This window comes from Strix uralensis, chromosome 5 (assembly GCF_047716275.1).
Source record: "Strix uralensis isolate ZFMK-TIS-50842 chromosome 5, bStrUra1, whole genome shotgun sequence".
NCBI classification, from domain to species: Eukaryota; Metazoa; Chordata; class Aves; order Strigiformes; family Strigidae; genus Strix; species Strix uralensis.
This window is the reverse complement of record NC_133976.1, coordinates 6885821-6910968: the sequence shown is the minus strand read 5'-3', so window position 1 is coordinate 6910968 and position 25148 is coordinate 6885821. Positions and strand designations below refer to the sequence as shown.

The window sequence follows — 25148 nt, the reverse complement described above, 5'->3', positions numbered from 1 at the left end:
TTGCATGCTTTCACAGGGAACTACTTCTAAAAGAATATTTAAATTGCATTTCTGTATGACAAAGCCTGGTTTGGAAACACAGCAGTGATGGATCATAATAAACAATTAATGAAGAGGTTTTACAGATTTTACTATTTATCAGTTACTGAACTCCTGATAAGTTGAAATGAATCTCTGCTTACTATGCAATTGTGAAGTGATGGGGCTAAGTTTCAGAGACAGACCTTTCAGAGACCAAGGTAAACAGGCAGTTTTATTTAAACATCACTGACAGTGGAAGAGTACATTGGACTTGCTGTAAATTTTACTTAGCTGTCATCCATTCTGACTGTTTTAGTTTACAGCTCTGCTTCCACGGGGCAGTGAACTTTGATCTCTGCATTCGTCTCCAGTTATGGTGGTGGTTGCATTGCAATCCTTTGCTTTGCATTTGGTGCATTTGAACTTATTTCTAAAAACATGAGATGTTTATGGCAATTTGCAGTAATTGCTTCCTTAAATCGCTGTCTCATTTTGCAATAGCATGTGGTCAGAAATGTTGCTTCAGAATGTGTTTTAGTTGCTCTGAGGAATTCTTCAATGCTTTTGCTGTTTGCTTTTCCTCACTTGCTATTTAAAGAAGTCTTTTTTGCCAGCCTGATGGCAAAAATGGTCATTTATTTGAAAGCTGTTCCATGAAAATTGGCTAAAACAAACTTAGCAGAAAGGAGAGGAACCAGACTTTCTGTCCCAGATGATCACCTGTGAGTTTCACAATCATATGGGATCTTACAGTATTTGTACACCACTGGTGTTCTTGGTGGTAGAACTTCAGCGGGAGAAGGAGGAAGGGCCTTACTTCTGGATTTGGCTAGATCATTGTCCGAGACAGGCTTGCTTTAGAACCTTGTAAGCTAAGGAGGCTATTTGAACCCAGAATCGGCTCATTTTATGCAAGGCTTGAAATCACCTATTTTGGACCTGTTTGAAGAGAAGAAGCCAACCACCTGTAATTCGAACAATAGCTGAAGAACCTACCTCCTGCATTGGTATTTATAGCCACGAGAGTGCTAGGATTTTAGGTGTATGTTTCTCAGCCATGTTTTTGTTGTCTAGTTAATTTTGGCTTCCATTGGAAAATAAGCAGCTTTGCCCATGTGCTGTGCTCTCGTGGTCGCAATAATTTTTTTAATATCTATGTGTCTAGAAGTCACTAATAAATTTTTCTGTAATTTGGACTGCTAATTTCAGTTCCTTTACAAAAGCATTTAGGAGATCCTTCTCTTTAATTCAGTTTTGTTCATCTTAATGAAAGTTGGGGTTTTTTAAGAATAATTTGAAAGGGGTTTTGAATTTTTTTTTTCTTTTTCCTCTTGTGTTATCATGATGATCTAGCATATACTGGTCCTACTCCTTTCATGCAGGTCCTTCCCATGGAAGAAAGGAATAGTCTTGTTATTTTCTATCATTCAGAATAGAATGTTTTTTTTTCCTAAAACTCTGTCACAATTGTACCCATTTCTTTAGCTTATTCTTAGGACTAGAGTTGAAATTTGAATTTTAAATCCATTCTTTTAGCTGAATTAGTTCAGGCTGTCAGTTCAACAATCCTCTGCAGATACAGAAAGAAATGAGGTGAATGCAATCCTGCAGATTTGATTGCAAACACAAAAGTAAGCTGCAGGATAATTCTGCCAACTAGGGACAAATAGTGTGTTTGTGTTAACAGCTGCTGCTACTTGATTTGAGTAAAAGATCACCCGCTGTGTACTAGGAATTCATGAACCACTTCCTTTTATGAAAAGAGCTATTAGGTAACAGAACTCAGAAAATGATTGAATATGGTAATATATGATTTAATTTATACAGCATACATAACGCATTGGTTTCGAGTTACTGCTTAAGCCGTAAAATGTAAGGATTTAACATAATCATTATTACCACATGTATTTCCTACTATATTTAGCATTTACAGAAGATTAAAGTAACTGAATACAGGGAATGGCCAGAGTTTGCTTCACTAGCACTGATTATTAAGAGTGCTAAAACAGGTCTGGGGCGACAGTCTTTAGAAGTGCAAAGATGCTGCTACTCTCAAGCCAAGTGAAAGACCCACCAGAATGGAATTTTAGACTGCAGAAGTTTATTTCATAAAAGAAGCAAGCGTAGGTACATAAAGCATTGAGCTTGAGCAGTGAACAAATATATATTGCTGGAACACTCCCATCTTAGTTAATTTATGTTGGAATACGCTTTGCATAGCACATGAATTTTAATACAGATGAAGCTGCCAACATGTAAGTCCTGGATCGCTATTAATAGATAGTGTAAGTGATGTGTACAGCAATTAACCTTCAAGCAAGGTTTTACTTAAAAGCAAAATATATATATATATGTGTTCAAGGAAAAAATCCTAGGTGTTTTAGACATTTATATATCAAATGTAAATTAGAAGCAAGGCAGAGATTCCTTCTTTTTCATTTGTCTTTTAGCCTCTTGAGAGTTTTAAGGTAGCTTAGACTAATTTTATCTTTTTTAAGAAACACTTGGAATGTGATTCTGAGAACTCGTTTTTAACTTCAGTGTTTGTTTATGTTCAATTAAAGTGACATCAGAAATCACTAGAAATGCTGCTGTGCTCAATTAAGCAGATTATAGATTTTCTCAAAGGTTTTCTGATTGTAAGCTGGGAAAACTTTAAAGTTTGCATGTAGAACACGTCTTTTACTAAAGACACAAGAAAGCATATATTTTAGCATGTGGCAGTGAAAATATGGGTATCTTTTATTGCTGTGAATTTCTCAATCGTTTTTTATATTGGCAATAAAAACTTTACAATGAAGTTGTCTTTTCTCAAGCAGGAAAGCACTTCACTAAAAATTCACCGCTTTGAGATTTAATTGAATTTGATAAATCTTTTGATTTTATTTTATCTCATCTCAAGTAGTGCACATTCTCAGAGATTTTCTGGACAGGAGCTATATGTTCATGGCACTGTGCTGTGCGTATTGGCAGCAACATCCACAGAATCCACAAATAATAATTGTAACTAAAACCTAGTCACAAAATCACATGCAATCCAATCTTTTGCCAGCATTAAATTCTTTCTTGCAGCATATTTCCTGATAATTATATTGTGGAATATCACATTAGCTTATCCCGTATGTTAATTAATTGCTTTGGCTTGCTTGTGAATTTTAACAAAACTTACGAAAGCTGTTTCTTAATCTGCTGTAGTCACCACCCCCATACTGTGCAGAGGTTATTTGGTGAAAACTCAAAGTGGATGATTACAGTAGCAGAGCTCCAATTATTTTGACACACACCATCAAAATTGTAAGTTAACGTAAGTAAAACGTATAATGGAAAGAAAGAAGTGATCCATAGAATTTTATCTGTGGAAAATCCATCATTTAGTTTAAAAAACAGCTTGCTTTATTTCTCCTTGATATTTTCAGAAATCTTTTCGATGTATTATTGGTTTTGAAAATGATACTATTGCCTTTAATTTCCATTTAAAGGTTGGAGGATTAAAGCAATCATCCATAAACAGAGTTCTTGGGAAAATTAACTTCTTTGGACTGAATGATCTGAATTCAGCACTAAATTGTGCTTTAGATTTGTGCTATAAAGAGTAGAATAACTTGATCATAGGTATTGTTTCTACTTATAATGGTTAATGACGTTCTTTCAGTTGACTTCAGAAAACAGTTTGCTTTGTAGTCCACCTTGTGACATAATGCAGACATAAAAATAGTCATAAGTAGCAATGCTGCGTGTCCTATGAATTACACAATTAGTCTTATTTATCTTCCCTTCTATAAGATGATTGTGAAGCACTTTTGAGCTAACTCTAAAACAAAGATCAGTATGTATATTATGACATGAGAAAAAAAAGCTACCTGGAAAGAGTATATGTATCTGTGTATGTGTGTGTACATATATATACCTGGAAAGAGTATGTATATGTGTATATAAAATAAGGTGTATTCTGTTGCAAAGCGCTGTTGTAACTATCCATAATAGTGTATATTGCTTTGGCAGTTTTATGTGCCCTGTATCAGACACTGAAAGGGAGGCAGACCTAAGAGAACACCTAGTGTTTATTGTTGTAGAATTGGTTTCCCAGTGTGAAGATACTAATTTTTTGCCTAGTAAAGCTATAGACTCCTACAACTCACTTCTGACAAATTACACAGCCTAAAGACTGTTCATACTTGGAGGATTTACTTTTTCCTAGTACATCTGAGTACTGAAATGTTGTCATTTGTTACAATGTGAGTTCTATATTGTAGAGCAAAACAACTCCATTTGTACTAAAGTTTTCTTGTTCAGATATGTCAGCTGAATTCTTCCCTTCCTTCTCATATCTTACCTGTGCATGATCACTCTTCATAAATTTATTTTATGATACTGTTGCTTTTGAGTTTTATGCTTTACTTATGTTTTTCTGGATGTTTCACTCACAAATTCCTTGGTCATAGAAGCTTCAAAATGATACAAATGACTGATTTCTTTTTTTTTTTTTTTATAAGAATTGCTTCAAAATAATTCTGGGTAGTAGCAAGTGTTTTCCTCATGGATTTAAACACTTAACATTGCATCACAAATGAAAAACTGATTGCACAGCATCTGTTTCTTCATGATTTAAGTTGGTGAGACCATGAAGATAAGTGTTCTGCAAGAAACTCTTCCCACATTGTATTTAATATGTGATACCAAATATGATTTCAAAATACTTTTTAGTTAAAATGTTCATGCAGTGATACAAGGTGATGCTACTGCATGTAGCAGAACTTTGAGAAGAGCATGAGAAAATTGAGAAATAGTTTGAGAAACTATTGCATAGGGACTGCACCACAGGTTTTGTGAGAATTTGAGTTTTTTAATAGTCATGTTATAGTGAATTCAGTAATACAGGAATATTGAATTTAATTGACTTTTAAAATTAAATAATGACTTGCACATATCACAGTTATTCGTGCAACATGTTTCAGGATGAAGGACCCCAAGGTTCTTCACAGTGCACTGGCTAATTCTCTCTGGGATAAGAAAGACTACAGCAAGTAGAGAGGGTTTTTAGGCAAGTGGTATGTTTTGAAATAATAGTTATGAGAAATGAAAGTACACCTTACAATGAAATTTTGAAGGTAACAGCTTTGTGGACAAGTAAACTTTGTGATAAAGATTTTTAGTCCATTATGGTCAATTTTGACTGTCAGGGTTTGTACAACTTGGAACTGTGAAGAATTGAATTGATCCTCTGGAATTTACAGTTCTGGGAATATCAGCGTATTGAGACTGCTGATTATTGCACTAAATGTCTTCCATCCTCAACTGAAGTTGCAAATGATAGAGGAGCTTTTACATTTCTTAAATCTATTGAAGTCAAACTGCAAGCAGGAAAACGCTGTGAATTGAGCCAGCAGGTAACATATTTGGGATTTAAATACAAATGTAGGAAAAGAATACATCTGATGAGTGATTAATATGAGAAAGTCTTTCCTTGTGTTTATATGGAACAAATGTATCAAAGTGCTGTTTAAAGAAGACTGATTTAAACAGCAGCAGTGGGTAGGTGACTGTAAGCTTGTTAAGTCTGAGACTTTTCGATTTATTTAAACTACCACTGTTACTTGAGGAGGCTAATTACAACACATAGCTCAGTGGTCAAAATCAGAGAGAGGCATGTTTAATGTTCCGAAGAGTCAGATATTTATGCATTTAAGATTAATATTTCTTTTAAGTTATCTTGAAAAATTAATGAAAACCAGTATTAGCCACCATGGTGGGTTTAAAAATGTAAAATCTATTTATCACTTATTAGATAGTAAGAAAAGCATTTTCAATCAAGTCCTTGTTCTTCAAAATGAAATCCCTTTTCTTTGCATTTATAGGCTTTATAATCCTCAGGATAAGGTGGTAATAGTCCAGATTGAAAGATAGGAAGAAGATTTTGGGCCAGTGCTGCAGACCTCCACCAGTGAGGACCACAGGTAGAGGTCCTGAGTTCCAGTCAGATCTTGGGAGTCTAGGACTTCCTCCCAGTGAAATGTCTTTGAGGAGCCTTCTAGTAGGAAACCCAGCATGCCTTCATGTGGACCCTGCTCCTTATTGGAGTTAGGATTTGGTCCCAGCATTTTGCAGTTCCCAAACCTGTAGACAAACATCCTCAGACCTTTCTCTTAATGCTGTAACACCAGACCTGCTTGGCAGTGACATCCAGAGCCCCTGGGCTGCTGTTAGGTGGTTGCTGTGTGGGCTGCCCAGCCTGCAGTGGGAAGCTCTAGTCTTTATGCCTGGGGCAAAGGCACGTACCAGGTGTAATGATTCTTGATGCCTGTATGGTGAAACAGATGAAGATACCAAGTTTGAATCTTCCTTTATGGATAATAGTGTTAAGATATCATTTCTGCTAAGTGAGACCTTGTTTACCTGAGTTAAATTAAAAGCTGTCTCTGTAACTCTTCTTTTGGATATCAAGTATTGTATGATTCTGAGCTAATTACATTAATCAGTCCTGTTCTTCTCTGTATCCCCTAAATGAATATTACTCGCGCTACTAAAAGGAAAACAGTCATCTTAAAGCAAGATGTGGTTATATTATGTTGATACTGTTTACTGTTTCACATTATTACTTGGTGAAGTACACAGATAAAGAACATCGAAAAATACAAGTTTAAATAGGCTGGGGACAGTGGGAGAAGATTCAACATTAAAAGAAATAATGAAGGTGTAACAGCAGTAGATTGGCTGGGCTGGGGAAGGAAGGGGAAGATTCATCATTATAAAGAAAAAAGGTACAATAAAATTATATTGATTAATAGACTAATTGATTTTGTGTCTCATCCCACCTAATCCTTTTTAGGAAAAAAAGTCTATAAGGTGCTTCTGAACAGAAAACAGATACACTAAATGGAAATTTATTTGTTTAAAATATCTTTAGGGGCTTGAGCGAGTTTGTTTGCCCACTGTGTCTTTCAGTCCTTGCAGGGATTTGCAGATTTGAATATTATGTATGTGAATACGTGGGCGTAGTTAGTGCAATCTAATTAATTGAGAGGAAGATCTCCAGGAACTTCTTCGTTCCAGTCCAGTGAGTTACTGGGCAGCCTGGGGCATTTTGCTCAGCTTCTGCGTTGTTTTCCTGGTGCTCAGTGGCCAGCAGCATCTTGGGGAATAAAAACATGGGGCTGGCTTAATGTGCTTCTGTGGAATTTCAGTGCTTAAAATGTATAGGTATGTGGTAGTAGTGCATAGCTGTGCAGCTAAAGAAATAACGAGGAATGTGGTCATAAATTTGCTGCTGGATTAATTTAGTGAGGGAGTATGATGTCTGCTTCCTAGGACAAAAGAACCTTCTTTGACTGCTGGGTAGGTTCAGCTGTGCCTTTTGTTTACACATCGATGGTAAACTTGCAAAATTAGCAGAGTAATTCCTTAATAAATCATTGCGATTCATTCTTCCTTTGTAACAAAATAACATTTGATTAATCTCTCATGTGATTAGCTTCCATGCCAGATCAGCAAATGTGAAGATAAGATGTCAAGTGGTACCAGTCCAGCAGAGGAGTTGCTGTGTCTGGTGTGAGTCCGCAGGGATGCAGAGCCATCAGATCCGTGGTGTCTTGCGTGCTGCTGGCAGCACTGGAGGAAAAAAGAGTTTCTTGTGTGTGCAGCCAGCTGCTGGTGTGATCTTGTAGGGCCGCGAAGAATGAGGTTTGCTGTGTGAGACTGATGCTTCTGGTGGAGGTAGACAGTGCCTGCAAATGTCATGAAAGAATTGAAAATTTTAAGTGACATTTGAAAGGCTTAGCAGTCTTTGTACTTCAAACAACAAAACTCCACAAGCAGATTATTAAATTGAATTTTTTCTTCCCGTTTGCTTAATTTTTCCACTTCTGTTCAAATAAGCTTAATTTCTAGGTGATATTTGGCATACAAAGGGCCTCCTTTTAGTTCGTTAATTCAGTTATATGGCAATGTGCACAATAATTTTATAGCTTTACAACCTCAGGTAACACTGAATGTAGGCTGTTTCTAGTGTGTTAGATGTTAATCACATTTTTTTTTTTTTATTTTGATGTTGTTCGTCAAGAAAACTTTCAGATACCTGGAAAGTGCTTCTAAATGAATGGATTGTGCTTTTTGCAATGCTGTTCAAAAGGAACACTCTCTTGGCTTTTAAATTGGTTTCTAGGCTGTGTACTGGAAACTGACTTGTGTGTGTGGTCTCTGAGAAGGTGTTGATTGGAGCAAGCTTTTCCATTAGATGAAGTAATTCAAATGTATTTCTTTATTCAAATATAACTTCTGAATCTGAAACCGCATCTTTTAAATGAAATAAATGAGATCAAATGTAAATCAAGCATTTTGGATCAGACTGGTCTTACATTCACTGCAGCAGCAACTACTTTTGTAGCCTTCCCCAGTGTTTTTTTGCCCTTGCACAGATTTGATACATGTCTAAAATACTGGGTTTTAATGTCCTCACTATAGAAAGCTGTAATGATGTGGGTAGGAATTTTTTTCACCATATCAAGACTCACTAGGAATTTATTTTAAAAAAGGATTTCACATAGTGCTTGCTTTTTAGTCCCTTTTAAACAGGCTTTTGTTGGGTGTGTTATTTATCTGATTTGTAGAGCAGAAAAAGGGAGCCTTGCTACTTACAGACGAGCTGCTATGTTTTCAGAAGCTGCAGATGATGCAGGCAAAGGAAGGGAGGCTCATTTGGCATCAAAGTGGTCCAGTTACTTTTGATAAGCAAAACACAAGTTTCTTTGATAAGAAAAACAGAAGTTAGAGCCCTCAGAATGAAACTAAAATAATATGAAGTCTGAAAATGTGTCTTTTCAAAGGCTGCTTTTCAAGCTTTCAATTCATAACCTGCCTTTTTAGAGTTAGGTGAAGAAGTGAAAGGACTGTATTTTTAAATATTATTTAGATACCTAGTGATAAAACTGATTTTTGTTGTTTTTTTTTTTTTTTTTTTTTTTTTTCCTACCACCTCCTCCCTCTTGCTCAGAGTGAGTTTTGTAGTTTTGAGAAAATGGAAGTGAACTCCCCTATGTCAAGCAAAGTCTCAGTGCTTTTCACAGGACAGAGTAGTGAAGGAGGAAAACCTTGAATAGGTGTGTTTCAGCTAACAGTAGCATGATGTAATAAACAAAACAAACAGTTCACTTAGGTTTCAGTTCAGTGGTACAGCACAGGGAGCTTTTAGTAAAGAAAAAATAAACTTTCTGTTAAGTGCTTGTCTTTTGAAGCTGTGCAGCTACTTTCATTTAGAAGGTTTAAGACTGAAATAATTTTAGTTCTGTACTTAAAATATTGTGAGTTTTACTGTGTTTAAAAAGTAAGTTCCAAGGGTTCCTGTGTGTCATTTTCTTAGTTCTCTAAAGTTCAGAATTCTTGTTTACTTGTTACTACATATTGCTACTGTAAATGATTACTTGTAAGAATTCACATCATAATGCAGAAATGATTTTATGCCAAGATTAACCAAGAGTAATATGAACTTTGTCTTTGTTTTCAGTCCAGAGGAGCTTCCTGTCCATGATGCAGCAATAGAAAAGGTAAGTCCAGTGTCTTCCAGTTTTTTTGACTAGGAAGTAAATGTTTACAGATTTAAGACTTTTTTAATATAAATCGTTGTGAAATGAGGAGGTGAAGCATTTTAATGATTTGCATTCCCAAAGAAACACGTTTTAAGTCCCATAAAGACTTGTGGTCCTTGAGGCCATGTTAACTCACCCACAGATCCCTTGGGGCCCACACGATCTTACATTTACTAGTTGCAACAAGACATGAATTTTCATCACCCGTTATATGGCCTAGTAAAGAAAACAGCAAGTTTAAGAGATCACACCCGGCTCTGCCCTGAAAGAGCGAGAACTATTGTCTTTGTCTCATGACCTGTCATCAGCTGTGCTGGATGGATGGATTGTCCAAGTGAGGCGGTGGCTTTCATGCTGAGGTGTATGTTACTGTCCCCTGAGGAATGTAGTTTGCTAAATGGTGACAAATATCCTGGCTGCCACCGAACCGTGAACCTCCCCTGTAATGTTGAGTTGACCAGCCAGGTGTATTCTGGACATGCAAGCCCTGTCAGCAGCTGGTGCAGGCCCTAGTCCAAAAATTCTTCTGCTGCTGGACGGTACTGGAGGAGAAGTTTGGGAACTGATGCTTTGGGAAAATGGAAGGCTTTTATTGAAATCATTGGGAACTAAATTTCTACTCATCTGGGCCTACTTGCTATTGGTATTTCCCCTTGGTCTGTCAGGCCTATTGTTATCTCCAAGACCAGACCAGATCTTTCTTGTTTGTCCATATTGATCTTCTGTATCATCAGAAAACTAAGGATAAAATATTTAAACCTGTAAGTTTAAAGCTAGCCCTCTTGGCTGCACAAATCAGTAGAGTGCATGGAAAAGGGATGGAGTGACTTGTTCTAAAGCAGTTCAGCTCCCTGAGTGTTAAGAGCAGCAATATTTCTGAAAATGGGTTATTCTGAGCTTCGGTATAGGGCTAGTAAGAAACATTTTTCATAAAAGGGAACTTCTGAGTCCCTTTTGTTTGGCATTTATGTGTGTTTCTGTGTACACAGCCTGAAATAGGTGCATTTTCCTGCCACGTTTCATAACATTTAATAATGTAGTGAGTGTATATATAATTTCGTTTCCATCAGAAGGACACAGCAGGGTGGTGAGTCTATGAGAATAAATATTAGGGAGCTTGCAATGTTGTGGTATATGTGTTTTGAAGCGCTGATTCACTGTGGCTTTGTAGTTAGCCTTAAATTATTGGGAGAAAACAGTGTCTTCAGTTCTCTGTCCCATATTGTATTCATGCTGTCTCAGACAAAATGTCAGCATAGAAACTGTATTTATTGAATCAATGTTAAATTGCAAATCTAGTGTCTTTTTATAGTCCTACAGTAATGCTCCTGTATTAGACTTCTGGTTATACTCCTGATGATATCCTGACCTCTGCTGGTTTAAGGTTTATCTGTCTTCTGTCAGCGGTGCTTGAATCTTCAAATTTTCAAGATACCATTTATAGGATAATTAGTGTGTCTTGTTAATGTAGCATAATGTAAAGTTCTGCCTTACTTGTGAGTTTTAAAAACTATTCCCAAGTCATGTTTTCATTTCACTTGCAATTTATGTAAAAGGTTGTGTATCCTTGTGACTTTTGAATCTCTATTCTTCATATACATCCTAGTGTAAAGCTTAAGCTTGGGTTTTCTGTGTCTGTGTTCATGTGCATGATACTTTCAGAATGGGCGTTATTGCTGTGAATGCAGAGTAATTTTGATGCTTTATTACCTTGCTGGGCAATTTGGTGACTTAAATGCATTGAATCATTGTCCTACATTATGAACTATTTAAGCTTCAGATGAATCATCCAGCACATTTGAGATAAAACTAGGGGAGGAAAGATAATCTAGAGGAGAGAAGTAGACAGAGAACTGACCTCAGAAAATCTGTGTCTGACTTCTCTTTTTTTTTTTTTTTTTTTTTCCTGAAGTGCTGTGAAATGTTTTGTAAGTCATTTTTGTTTTGTCTTTGGTTTACTTGATTATAAATTCTCCAGGGAACAGCTCAGTGAATTCTGGCTTTGTCTGAGGCTTCTGCTAAAGCTTTGCTTTATGCCTCAGATCTAGCACACTTGCTCTTCAGGAAGGTAGGGTGCTGCACAAAAGATGGATGCTGGCAACTTAACTTCATGCTTTTTTGCTTTTGGGTAGTGTATTATTTACTGACATGAGAGTATGAAACCTTCTCTGCTTCAGTTAGGGATTCTGTTATTCCCAATGGCAAAAATGCTTCAAAGTGTAAAATGTACTCAGAAGACACATAAAAGGAATTTTTTTTTTCTTTTTGGTGACAGCTACATGGAACTTGCCTGAAAGAGCAGCAGCAGCATCCCCGTGCTCTGCAATGAGCTGCGTCAGATCTATCCATGTTTTCAGTGTTGCACCTGTTAGACATGAAAGTGAACATAATTCAGACTGGGAAAAAATAGCTAAAAGTTTTCAACAGCAGAATACAGAAATAATTGCTATTTTGACTACAGTAGCATCGCTTGAGAACTGGGATAAATTGATACAGAAGACATAAAAGCTTGAACAAACATACAGTTGAAATGAGCTTCTGGCTCAAAAGACCAAGAATCTTGAAAGTAGATCAAACATACAAAGAGACCGTGGGAGCAGATAGGGTTTTATTTTTCTTACCAATTATCTGAACAAACTGTTGAAGTCAGAGACCTTTCCTGACTTGATAGCAATGTTATTCCTGCAATCTAAACTATGCCCAGAGAACATCTGCTTTAAGAGATGTTAAAAATGCTTATTTCTTAAAGGGGTTGAGATTGTGGAGGAGAATCAGAAACAGTGTTGTGAAACCTATGAAATCTAGGAAGTGGTAGTTTTTTCTACTGTTCCCCTCTAATCTAACTCTTCAGTGGTTTTAATAATTTAAAAAAAAAGAAAGTGGTTGGGGTATTACCAAATACAGCATGGAACCTGAACAAGAATGTGGGCAGTTGATTGCAACATGAATAGTTAGATATGTTAAGGTTGAAAGAGTGGAGGCACTTCTTTCCTCATAACTTTCTTACACTTTTGTCAGGCTTATGTCAGTTGCATTCAAATAAAAATAACTTAAAAAACCAAAACTTACTTCCAGGATACTTCATGGACTGAACTGTGGTTGGGGTGGACCTAAACAGCCATCAAGTTGTAATTCTGCCAGTGCAAGGCTTTGGGCTCCTGGATTAAAAAAGTGCTTTGCCCATTTTGTTGCATTGATAGCCAAGAAAAAATGCATGAATTCTGATGAGTAAAAGCTAGAAGTAAAATTAGAATTCTATTGAGATAATAAGTAATAATTTTATTTTATATTTTCCCCCAACATTTCAAATGCAAGTTGACTTAATGAAAGTATTAATAAGTTTTCAGTATCCCACAGAGCTTTGAAATTAAACTCTTACATTGTTACCAGGTTGCATCACTAACCATATGAAACTGAATGTTCTTCCTGGTTTTATTAAGCCCTGGATTTGAAGTTGGAGGTAGAGGAGCTGTCCTTTACAAGAAAGCCTAAGTATTTGTTTATATTCATCTTTGAAGAGAAAGCAATAGCCACACAGATACGTTTTTCTGCTTTAGCTTTTCCAGTGTTCATCCTCAGCTCCAAAGCACTATGAAAGAGTTGAAATAATGTTGTTAAAAAAGTCTAAAAATATACAGTTAATAGTTAATTTTGTAGTATAATCAGAGACACCTCGCCTACTTTACAGCATGTAAAACTGGGCTGTAAAAATACATGCTAAAAATTTTATCACTGGAGCCAGCAAAATACAGATTATTGGCTGTGAAGAGCCAGTGTCGTGAAATTTCAGGGACTAATTCCACATGCTTGTTTGGTTCCCAAATTCAAGAATAGAATGGCAACTGTAGCAAGGTTTTCATAGGCAGTATGGCAGTCTTTAAGGTAGTAGGGCTGTCCCATGCTTTTAAAGTCATATATAATATGAAGTGTGGAATTCACATATTTATTATGTTACATGTTATACTACTTAATATAACTATTTATTTTGAGAAGATGGGGTTTGTTTTGAATTCTCATTTTTGTCACCTTGTTACTGAAATATTCTTGTCAGTAATGTAATTTAAGCAAGTAGATCTTACCTTCAGAAGAAATCCTTGAAGTTAAGATATAGGGCCATTTAGGTAAAAATGTACCAAGCCAAGGATGAGAATTATAACAAGGCTTTCTAGTTTTTAATGTCCAGAATTAGAGTTTATTCCCACTTCTGCTACTGCACTGTCGCTCTTGCATGCACTTGTTTTTGTTCATGTACTTTGTTCCTTTTAGGAAGGGATGGTTTGTGTGATCAAGTAGCTTAATTATGTTTAGGGCAAGTCATCACTTCCAAGTCAACTAACTTTTAAGAAGCTTGCAGCAGGAATTATTTGTCTGAAAATTTACCGAGTGTAAAAACAAACTGAAGTTTTTTTGTAGCTGCCAACAATGTGTAGAGAAGAAATTTTTATAAATCTTGTGTTTAAACTCCTGTTACAACATACAATTCTTTATGTAGTGCTGAAAACAAGGGTTTCTGTTCAGTTTTTGGTTGGCTGATTTTTTGGATGTTTTAAGTTACTCTTTGTTGCTGTTCTTAGATGAATAATAAAATGTTAATGATGCTGTGTTTAAACTTTTTCTCAATTTTTTTAGAAAACATTAATAATTTAAAATGTATTAATTTTTAAAAGATTAAAAAATTCTAATTTCTTTTCAGCAAAAGCATATTGAAATTGAAAGAACTACAAAATGGCTTAAGATGCTGAAAAGCTGGGAAAAATACAAGAATAGTGAAAAGGTAAAGTTATGCATGCTTTCTTCATTAGCTATCACTTATGGAAGGAATGTATAACCTTAAATTAGATTGTTTCTGTTTATGAGATCTGAAAAAAAAAACCCAAAACCCCACAGTGAAAGAAAAAGGCTTTTTATTCTTCCAAAATGCAATAATACATAATAACCCAATAACGATAACAACCCAGCAAAACTGGTGGCCAGATGCAAGGAATTTCTAAGGGCAATATTGCGGAGGCTCTCTAACGTATTCAGAGTAATAATTGTGTGCTGTACCGCTTTGCACTTGCACTGTGGGATTGGAACTAGGATCACACAGCATACTGTGTTCGTGTCTACAAAATAATCTCTGGAGCGCTGAAGCATCAGACCTGCTTGTCTTATCTTGCAGAGAGCTAGGAGTTGTGTTTTATTTAGGCTTTGAGAATGCAAAGGAGGAAAAAAAGAAAAATCTTTATAAACTTGAAAAGAGGGGACACCTTTAAATGGGTATATCTGAATTCTTCAGGAGTCATCAATCTTCTTTCAAGGGTTATGAATTTTAACTTTACTTTTTTTATTCCTTTGTATGCTGGATATTGTATTAATTAATAGTTAAATTTAAAGTTACTCTTTTGAGTTACTGGTAGCACCTTATTGAGACCTATTATTTATTTATTTTCTTTTCTATGGTTTCTGTATTTTTTCCTTTATTTTGTTTCTCTTTTTGCAGCCCAGGTTTACTGAAGGGCCTAGGATAGCTTACAGTCATGGATCAGTGAAAACTACCTTGAATAACTCTCCAAGGAAACTGATTAGTCATAACATGGAACACATAGTTCGATGTTTAAATTATCACACTTGCCAGCACAGATATCTTAGGATATCCCAAGATACCTGGTTGCTTTGTTAAAAGGAGAGTTGCACTGAGTAAGTTAGAAGGTAAAAAGTACAGGAAGCCATTGAGTGCCCTGTCCCCCTTGGGATAAGTCTGTTTTCTTCTGTGAATAATATGAAACGCAGCATTCATAATCCTCAAGAGAAGTGCATTTTTTTGATGGTATGAATGAGATCTACTTTTGAGTAGAATACTTTGTACCTTGATGGGCTCTTTTTGTTTTGGAGTCAATACGCAAGAACTGAAATATGCTGGCAGCTACTTACAGTGCCCAGCAGTGCTACAGCATTTCTTGACTTAAAAAAAAAAAAAGACTAAAATTATTTTCTATGTGAAGCTGCAGGTGAATTTTAAGGAAGTGAATTGCCCATTAATAATCTTTAAATTGCTTTCAGGATTTGTAGTTACAGATTTCTTTTTATCCTACTCAGACAACAAATAATGGTCTGGGGGTAATGACAGAAAGTGGGTTATGTTAGGTATGCCATTAAGTGCTAAGTGCTTTTACTTGCTTTAAAAGCTAGATAGGGATTTTCATGTGAATAGTTTATTTGCTGGAATTGTAGTCTTGGTCATTTTAAAATTATGGAAGAATTTCAGCTGGGAAAAAACTTGATGGAGAGGATATGTTCTCAACACTGTGTTCTGGGGAGGTTTTCATAACTGTTCTTGTGGCTGTTTGGTGAATAATGCACAGAATATGAGGTTCCCAAATTCAAATTGCCTCTTCCCCTCAATAGGGCTTAAAACTTGTATTTCTATTGGGGATTCTGTTGGTATTTTCTGATGCTGCTGATCCACCTGTATTTTGTTGAGGACTAGGGGACAGCATACGAAGTTACTGCCTGGATAACTGCCTGCAGCATTAGCTTACTCCCTTACTAGACTTCTGTTTTAGTAAATTATTCCGTGCAAAGTGGAAAACTTTAAAGGGAGAGATTGAGACCAGCATACTTGTTAGCCTGATTCTCAGTTCCCTGCTCCACTACAATTCCAGTAGAGGGAAAAATTTACTCAGGGTGTCCTCTACTCATGATGTCTGCTTACTACCTTTGGTTTTGAGACTTAGCAGCTATGTCTTGCACTTTGCTTTTGTTAAAAATACCAAAGCCAGTGATTCATGTTTTTCAGGGTATAACTAAGAAGATAGCAAATCCATTTTCTTAAAATATGAAGTGAATGCATGAAAAAGTAATAATTTGTTTCCCAAATTTTTCTTATAATCCTACTTTCTGTCCTGTCATCTTCTCTGGAAGGAGAAGCTAGAGGTCATAACACTTGTGGCTTTGTTTCTTTACTTTGGCAACTGGGTGATTTGAAGGTCAAGTGTGTTCCTAAGTCAAAGGGATGATCAAAAAACCTGTGTTACAGCTACTTCATTTGCAAAGAGAATGTTAAATATGACCTTTCAGGTAACACAATAGCTACGTGTTGTCTAAGCAGCAGTGGTTTTCCTCTTCAGCCACTGGTGACATCAGTCCGTGATACACTGATTTAACTTGAATAATCCTCTATTCACCAGGCATGCAGAAGGTATAGCAGATCAGCTGAGCAGAAAGAGTTTCATGTAACAAATTATAGGCTGAACTATAAATAGTAGTGGGAATAATTCAGTATGTTCATAAAGGGGATGAACTTTGCTTGAGGCTAGGAAAAATTTTCACTGATTGTTGAACCCTTGCAGAGCACATAAGACTATAAAAACAAGGGTGTTTTCCTTATTCTTTCTTGCATCTTATGTGGTAAGTGAACCAGAACATAAAGAATAAAGAATCAGCCTCCTCCCCCCGCCCGCCAGCCCCAACGTTATTTGTCACTGCTCTTTATGGAAAGCCTGGCGATGTTCTTAAGGTTGAACAAAACTCATGAATAAGGACAGTTTCTATCTGAAAGTGTGTTGGAAGAAGGCACCAGCTTTCCATGATCACCTTCTTAAGGCACGGTAGTAATAGTTGCAAGAACAATTCCTGATTCTTGCTTTCTGTGTTTGCTTGATTGGATAAAGTGGTTAACACTGGAGAAACTAATTGGTAAGGAAAATGAACAGCCTGTATCTTAAAAGACTCACTTCACCTGACACTCCCATGGTTTCAGTGCAGTCAGGCTGCTCCTGAAATCAGTGTTGTTTAGAAACAGCAATGAAGGGAACATTGCAGCAACAGCAGTAATATTATGTTGTAGGGTTATAGATTATAATTGTAGTAATGGCTTGGTTTTGGAAAATGGCATACCTGAGGGATGCTTGTGGTCTTGAAAAGAGAGCAAGGGAGAGTCAGAGAAGGTGATGGTCCCAGGGATAGAACAGGTATGTACAAAGTACAGGATTTTAGACAGCCCCTTTGTAATGAGCCTTCATAATATACAGCTGAGAGAGTCTTGGCTTGAAGAAGTCTGTTCATACTGTACACATACTGTAAATGAATACATATATTTGATTACATTATCCAAAACTGTCATATGCTTAATTGCAAAATACAGTTTTCATTTAATACCCTTGCAGAGCTGCCTATAGTCTGCTTCCTATTTTTGTCTGTCATAACTTCACAAGGGGAATTAATGAGAAAACATTAAAAGACTGATGTGTGTGTGTGTGCAAGGTGCTTCAATTTACATCTTTCCCCGATCTTTATTGCAGATGAATATCTCAACTTCACACTGTTTTCCCATTAGAACTTCTGTACTTAAACCTAATTAAAAACAAAAGGGGGGGGAGGAGGGGGAATGGAGAGAAGCAATATGTGACCATGAGGAACTGGAAAGAGATGGAAAAGTTGTCACATTGAGACCAGAAATGTGCCAGTCTCTACAATATTTGAGTAATGATTTAGAGGTGATAAAGGATGACACAATAAAACGAACCCATGTACAACTCCATAGCTGTGTAGAATCACAGGATTATTTGGGTTGGAAGGGACCTTAAAGATCATCTAGTTCCAACCCCTCTGCCTTGGGCAGGGACAACTTCCACTCGACCACAAAGCCCCATCTAACCTGGCCTTGTACACTTCCAGGGAGGGGGCAGCCACAGCTTCTCAGGGCAACCTGTGCCAGAGTCTCACCACACTCACAGTAAAGACTTTCTTCCTAATATCTAATCTAAATCTGCCCTCTTCCAGTTTAAAACCCTTACCCCTCATCCTATCTCTACACTCCCTGATAAAGAGTCCCTCCCCATCTTTCCTGTAGCCCCCTTTAAGTACTGGAAGGCCACTATAAGGTCGCCCCAGAGCCTTCTCTTCTCCAGGCTGAACAACCCCAACTCTCTCAGCCTGTCCTCACAGGGGAGGTGCTCCAGCCCCCTGATCATCTTTGTGGCCTCCTCTGGACCTACTTGAACAGGGCCATGTCCTTCTACGTAAGAAAGTGGTGCCACAGTACTCCAGGTGGGGTCTCATGAGAGTGGAGTAGAGAGGGAGAATCCCCTCCCTCAACTTGCTGGCCACACTTCTCTTGATGCAGCCCAGGATATGGTTGGCTTTCTGGGCTGCAAATGCACATTGCTGGGTCATGTTTACATTCCCAAGTCCTTCTCTGTAGGGCTGCTTTCAATCCATTCTCCGCCCAGCCTGAGTTTGTGCTTGGCATTGCCCCAATCCATGTGCAGGACCTTGCACTTGGCCTTGTTGAACTTCTCAAGCTTGTCAAGGTCCCTCTGGATGGCACATCCCTTCCCTCCAGCATATCGACCACACCACACAGCTTGGTGTTGTCAGCAAACTTGCTGAAGGTGCACTCAATCGTGCTGGCCATGTCACTGACAAAGATGTTAAGCAGCACCAGTCCCAACAGAGACCCCTGAGGCCACCACTCATCACTGCTTTCCACTTGGACATCGAGCTGTTGACCACATCTCTTTGAGTGTGACCATCCAGCCAATTCCTGATCCACTGAGTGGTCCATCCATCAAATCCATGTCTCTTCAATTTAGAGACAAGGATGTCATGCGGGATACTGTCAGATGCTTTGCACAAATCCAGGTAGGTGATGTCGGTTGCTCTTCCCTTATCCACCAACACTGTAACCCTGTTGTAGAAGGCTAACAGACTTGTCAGGCATGATTTGCCCTTAGTGAATCCATGCTGACGGTCACCAATCACCTCCTTTTTTTCCGTGAGCCCTAGCATAGTTTCCAGGAAGATCCACTCCATGATCTTGCTGGGCACAGAGGGGACACTGACTGGCCTGTAGTTCCTTGTGTCTTCCTTTTTTCCCTTTTTAAAAATGGGGGTAATGTTTCCCCTTTTCTGGTCAGTGGGAACTTCACTGGGCTGCCAGGACTTCTCAAATATGATGGATAGCGGCTTAGCAACTTCATCCGCCAGTTCCCTCAGGACCCACGGATGAATCTCATCAGGTCCCATGGACTTGTGCTCCTTCAGGTTCCTTAGATGGTCTCAAACCTGATCATCTCCCACAGTGGGCAGTTTGTCATTCTCCCAGTCCCCACCTTTGCCTTCTGCCTCTTGGGCGGTGTGCCTGGAGCCCTTGCTGGTGAAGACTGAAGCAAAAAGTCATTCAGTACTTCAGCCTTCTCCATGTCCTGGGTAACCAGGTCTCCTGTTTCGTACTGGAGAGGGCCCACATTTTCTCTAGTCTTTCTTTAATCACTGACATACCTATAGAAGCTTTTCTGGTTGCCCTTGATGTCCCTGGCCAGTTTTAATTCTATCAAGGCTTTAACTTTGCTAACCTGATTCGTGGCTGCTTGGACAATTTCTCTGTATTCCTCCCAGGCTACGTGTCCGTGCTTCCACCCTCTGTAGGCTTTGTTTTTGTGTTTGAGTTTGTCCACGAGTTCCTTGTTCACCCATGCAGGCCTCCTGGCATTTTTTGCCTGACTTCCTCTTTGTGTATAAAACTCCTTGATTCCTATGTGATTATTTAGGCATTCTTTCAGTGGAGGCATCATGATTCTTGCAGACACCAGTCTCTGAAGTGTGTAACTGCCCTTGTGTCTTTGAGTGATTGATATTTGTCAAAACAAAGCTTTCATCTCCCCATTAGTCATTTCTTATGCAGGAAGTGTCATAGAGCAGCAAACTTTGTGTTTCAGTGTGGTCTTTTTCTAGCTTATGCTTTTATTTCCTATTTGTATTCTGCTGCTTAATAATCCAGGGTACAATCAACCACCACAGATAGTAAATCCTTCCTGGCTTAGTATGATCATAACTTTCAGGAAAGATTAAATAAAACTGTTATATGTTATATTCCCATTTGAGTATTCCCACCAAAGTGTTTCTGCCTTTCACTGTCTACCTTCATCTATCTGTGATTGAAGTTGCCTAAATTGAGAGGGAAAGGAAGAAGAGAAACAATCAGGGTAGCTGGCAATTTCTAGCTGTTCTGGCATTCACACAGAATATAATAATCAAGTTTCTGCTTCGTTTAGAGTCTGAACACAGAACCTTAATGATGAACCCTTTTTGCATTCCTGAGATTTTTTGAATGAAGTTGAGCAACTCTTGTATTTGCACTTTTTCTTCCTTTTATGCAACCCACAGAAGTTGAAGAAACTCTAAAGGCAGCAGCCTTTATAAATATACTTTCTTTTCATTATAAATATACTTTCTTGTGAGACTTCAGATTTTAATTCTTATGCTTCTCATCACTGATTCTTTTTGAGGTGGCAGAGTCCCTCTGCTGCTTGTGCAGCTCTTCCTGACATAACTGAGAAAGTTTTATTTTCAAGAAAACCAGTTTTATATCTTGCAGCAGCAAGAGTGCTGGTTCCTATTCTTCAGACTAGTCCTGCGTGATAATGGCCTCGTTTCTTGTCCAGGAACTAATTGGGTTTATGAGCTGGAGAGATTGGGGCAGGGGAAGGAAGGGGAGGTTGTATGTTTTCCAGATTTTTTGCATGGAGGCAACATTGAATGTTGGATGTTATGGATTTCATTATTTGAGATGATAGCTAAATGGGAATATTCCAAATTTGAGAGTTTTTTGTTTCTTCTTTCTTTGTAAGCTTTTTAGTTCATCTTATATATTCTCTTGTTTCACAATGGGAAGGTCCAATTTATAGGTCCAATTTCCTTTGGCATAAGAAGCTCCTTTTGAATTCCCAGGTGGTAGGGCCTCATCTAGTGTCCGCTTGTCCTATCTACTTCAGGATCAACAATATTAGTAATAACTGCAAGAGTCTGTGACAGCTAGCCTTGGCTGAATATCAGCTTAGATGGAATACAGAACTTGAACCTGTATTTTTATTTAAGTTGTGCTTGTATGATTATATCTACCGAGGATGACTTTCTTTTTTCTATGTCTTACGCTGATGGAAACATCCTGTATTCCATAACACCATTCTTTGAAAGATGCATGTTTTCATACGATTATCTGAACTCTGAGTTTATATACTTGTATTTTGTTTTCAGCTATTATCTTAAGAAATCATTAATTTTAAAGAATTTGTTGAAGATTGACTCATTACTTCATCTCCCCACAATTAGAAGAAAAAGTTACTAGATGAATTTTCTACTTTTTGTTTTAATTATTAATTCAGAGAGAACAGAAGAGTAGAGTAGGGTTTTGCAAGTATATAGACCCAACCCAGTGTTTCTCAACATATTTTCAACCTCATAGTATATAAGGAAATAAAAGACAGCAGAGGGCAGTAGTATGGTACTTACGGTAAAGATATTCAGTTAGCTAATAATCAGTTTGCTCATTTATATTTTCTGTAACTGTTTGGTGACTGATTGTCAGAAATGAGTTTTGCCATGAAGTATGTGTGGGTTCCCCCTGCCCTCCCTGCCCCCTCTTTGCATCCTCCCTTCAGGTATTTATATACATTTATAAGATTCCCCTGAGCCTTCTCTCCTCCAGCTGAACAGCCCCAGCTCTGTCAGCCTTTCCTCATATGTGAGGTGCTCCAGTCCCTTCATCATCTCTGTGCCCCTTCATTGGATTCTCTCCAATATGTCCACATCTGTCTTGTACTGAGGAGCCCAGAACTGGACACAGACCTCCAGGTGTGGCCTTACCACTGATGAGCACAGGGAAGGATCAGCTCCCTCAACCTGTTGGCAGTACTTTTATCTAACACAGCCCAGGATACCATTAGTCTTTGTTTCAAGGGCCCATTGCTGGCTCCTGTTCAACTTAGTGTTTGCCAGGACCCTGAGATCCTTTTCTGCCAAGCTGCTTTCCAGCTGGGTGGCCCCCAGCATGTACTGGTGCATGGGGTTGTTCCTTCCAAGGTGCAGGATTTTATACTTCTCCTTGTTGAACTTCATGAGGTCCTGTCATCCCATTTTTCCAGCCTGTTGAGGTCCTTCTGGGTGGTAGCGTGACCCTCTGGCATATCAGCCACTCCTCTCAGTTTTCCATTGTATATAAAATTATTCACACTTGTTTCCACATTATTGTTCGTGTAATGGAGCCTGTGCCATGAAAAGTTCTGTTCTTGAGTTACATTTCTCTCTCATGTACCTGACAGACAGTGAAAGTCTTTAGTCTCGTGTTCTGCTGAGTCTGTAGGCAGGATCTTGTAATGACTTGGGGATGACTGAAAGCTTTTTTTCTCTTCCTAAGTAAAAGAATAGTTGGAACAGCAGAGTCAGCTGGATACAGATCTAAAATGGTTTGCAAGAAGCTCTGAATGTTATTTGAGTTTATTCTGTCAGGTAGTGCAATAATTCTGATCTTAGCTACTGAAAATGTTTGCTTTCCTTCTGGTTTTTTTGGCATAACTGTAGTGGGCTAATGAAACTGCTGATCTCTCTGTCCTTCCCACTCTTTTTAAAGTTATATTTGCCAGCTCATTTTTCAAACTTTTCTTTTAAAAGTGCATCTGCAATTCTCTATCTCACTTTTTACTTACTACTTCAGAGGCTCTTCTAGTGTTTGGCTGTTTCAGTCTGGGAAGTGCAGGAGATGGGAAAACTGGATATGCTGCAGACTCCTCTGAAACTGGTTGTTCTTCTCCTTCAGTTTTATCTTCTGAAAAAAGACAGAACATCCTCACACTTTCGATGGTTTGAATTTGTTTTAATTCTGTTTCAATAAGAAACTATTATCACAAAGTCTTATTTCTGGCCTTTGGTGTCCACCTGACCTTTTCCCAAAATACTCATTTAGATCAACAGTAGCCTTGACAATGTATTCTTCAACCAACTCTCTTCATTAATAACCTTATGGTTGTTGGAGGCATTTGAAAACAGGTTACAAAATTATAATTATAAAAATGTTTGTTATCAAGGTATGCTGTTATTGTACCATGGGTCTCAGGAATACATCTATGTGTCACTGGGGACGTATAACACTGTTTTTTTTAAAAAATTTTTTTCTTTCAAGTTCCCAGGAAAGACTTCGCAAATTTGGCTTATTCTGCTTTCTGGTAGACAGGCTAATCTCTTCTTAGGATGACCACTGCAATTGGTTTTGCTTGGCTTTCAAAAGACTGAATTATCCCCTCTCTCACAAGCAGTTATCCTTGTTCCTGGGTGGACACATACTGAAATTCTCTGTGTGAGCTGAAGTCTGGATATACATCTATAGAGAAGAGTTCTTTGTAGCACTGTATCTTGTTCTTTATCCTTACAGAAGAAACCGTACTGTCATAACTGTGCTCACACTAGAAGTGTTGCTGTTCCAGCGTTCTTAATAATATTAAAGCAGCAAAACTTTCTTTAAAAGATTTTCTTTGTGGACAGCTTCCAGGATTGCTGTTACATCTTATACAAGTTCAAAATTTTCATTTGAAAAGGGGAGACAGCAAATAAAGTCATAACCTTACCTGTGTAAGACTTAGGCATTCTAAAACGCAGACATGAATCCTTGCTAGCATTAAAGACACCTTCAGAGATCTCATATATTCCAAACAGGAGAATGTTTACAAATATACTGAAATGAGGAGTTCATTAATCTTCCAAAACTGGAGACGTGAAATACGTGAAAAAGAAAAAAGGATTCTGTCTTTGAGGGGGACATTTCTTTTAAAATACTATTTAAGTTACAAACATAACTTATTTATAAATGTTTCAAGGAAGTGATAACTCAATTGAAATTTTTAAGGTCTAACAGTCATTGTAGGTTAAATGCAAAGAATAAATTGTTTGGGGAGGGGTTGTGTGTGTTTTATTCTCTTTTAAATCTGATTGTCTCCCTGTGCCATCTTTAAAATAATGGTAAAAACAGAAGTTCAGAAAGGTTTGTTTTCTTTGTTAGAGTTGTCTGGTTTTCCTTTTCTTAAACATGTCTTCTGAAAGATGATAACATTTTTTTGTGTTTTCAGAATTACTAGGATTCAGTTGCTCTGAGGCTTTGCTTATCCTCAGTCTCTCCTGGCTGTGTAAAGCCAAGACTTCAGACAGCTAGACCATCTTTCTCTGTTTAGGGGCTTTTCATGCTCCTAAATGCTGCAGCATAAAGAGGCACAAATCAGAAGAGAACTGAGGAAGACAGTTGTCAGTGCTCTTGATTTTTTTCAAATAAGCCCAGGAAGAACCAAACCACTGAATGAGAGTGCAAGAGCAGGGACATGTCAGAGGCAAGACTGGTAAATAGTTTATATAACAACTCTAGTTACACACAGGTGCTGAGTTATCCCCTTCTGACTCATTTCTAGTACAAGCTTTATGTGTCAGAACAGAATGTGCCAGGAATGGGGAATTTAATTTTCTATTTTGCAGCTAAGAATTGCATGCAGTTTTGGTAGGTTGTTCCATATTCTTAGAAACTGTAGCTAGAATGTCTTTTATACATTGTTTTTGTGCGAATGTTTTAATATGCATTTAGAAAACTGATTGTTAGTTTAGAAATATGATCTGAAATCTGTGATCTCACATGTTTGTTTGACATACATACATACATTTCAGCACTTGCAGTTTTACAAGAATTCAAAAATCAGTTTTGCCTTTTTTTTTTTAACTGATAGTCTTTAAAGCTTTGTGATATTGCTGATT

The 25148-nt window shown here is 37.7% G+C and overlaps 1 protein-coding gene across 6 annotated transcripts in view; it reads left to right on the top strand.

Moving 5' to 3' along the window:
* USP6NL (USP6 N-terminal like) overlaps window positions 1-25148 on the top strand; it is a 133054-nt gene that overhangs the window by 72316 nt on the left and 35590 nt on the right. For 5 of the 6 annotated variants that reach the window (XM_074869751.1, XM_074869748.1, XM_074869750.1 and 2 more), the window contains 2 exons: window positions 9518-9557; window positions 14293-14373. In XM_074869751.1, coding sequence (XP_074725852.1) covers window positions 9518-9557; window positions 14293-14373 — 121 coding nt within the window. Of the gene's footprint in view, window positions 1-9517; window positions 9558-14292; window positions 14374-24672; window positions 24743-25148 lie in introns of those variants that run through there. The other variant, XM_074869752.1, reaches the window with a different exon arrangement.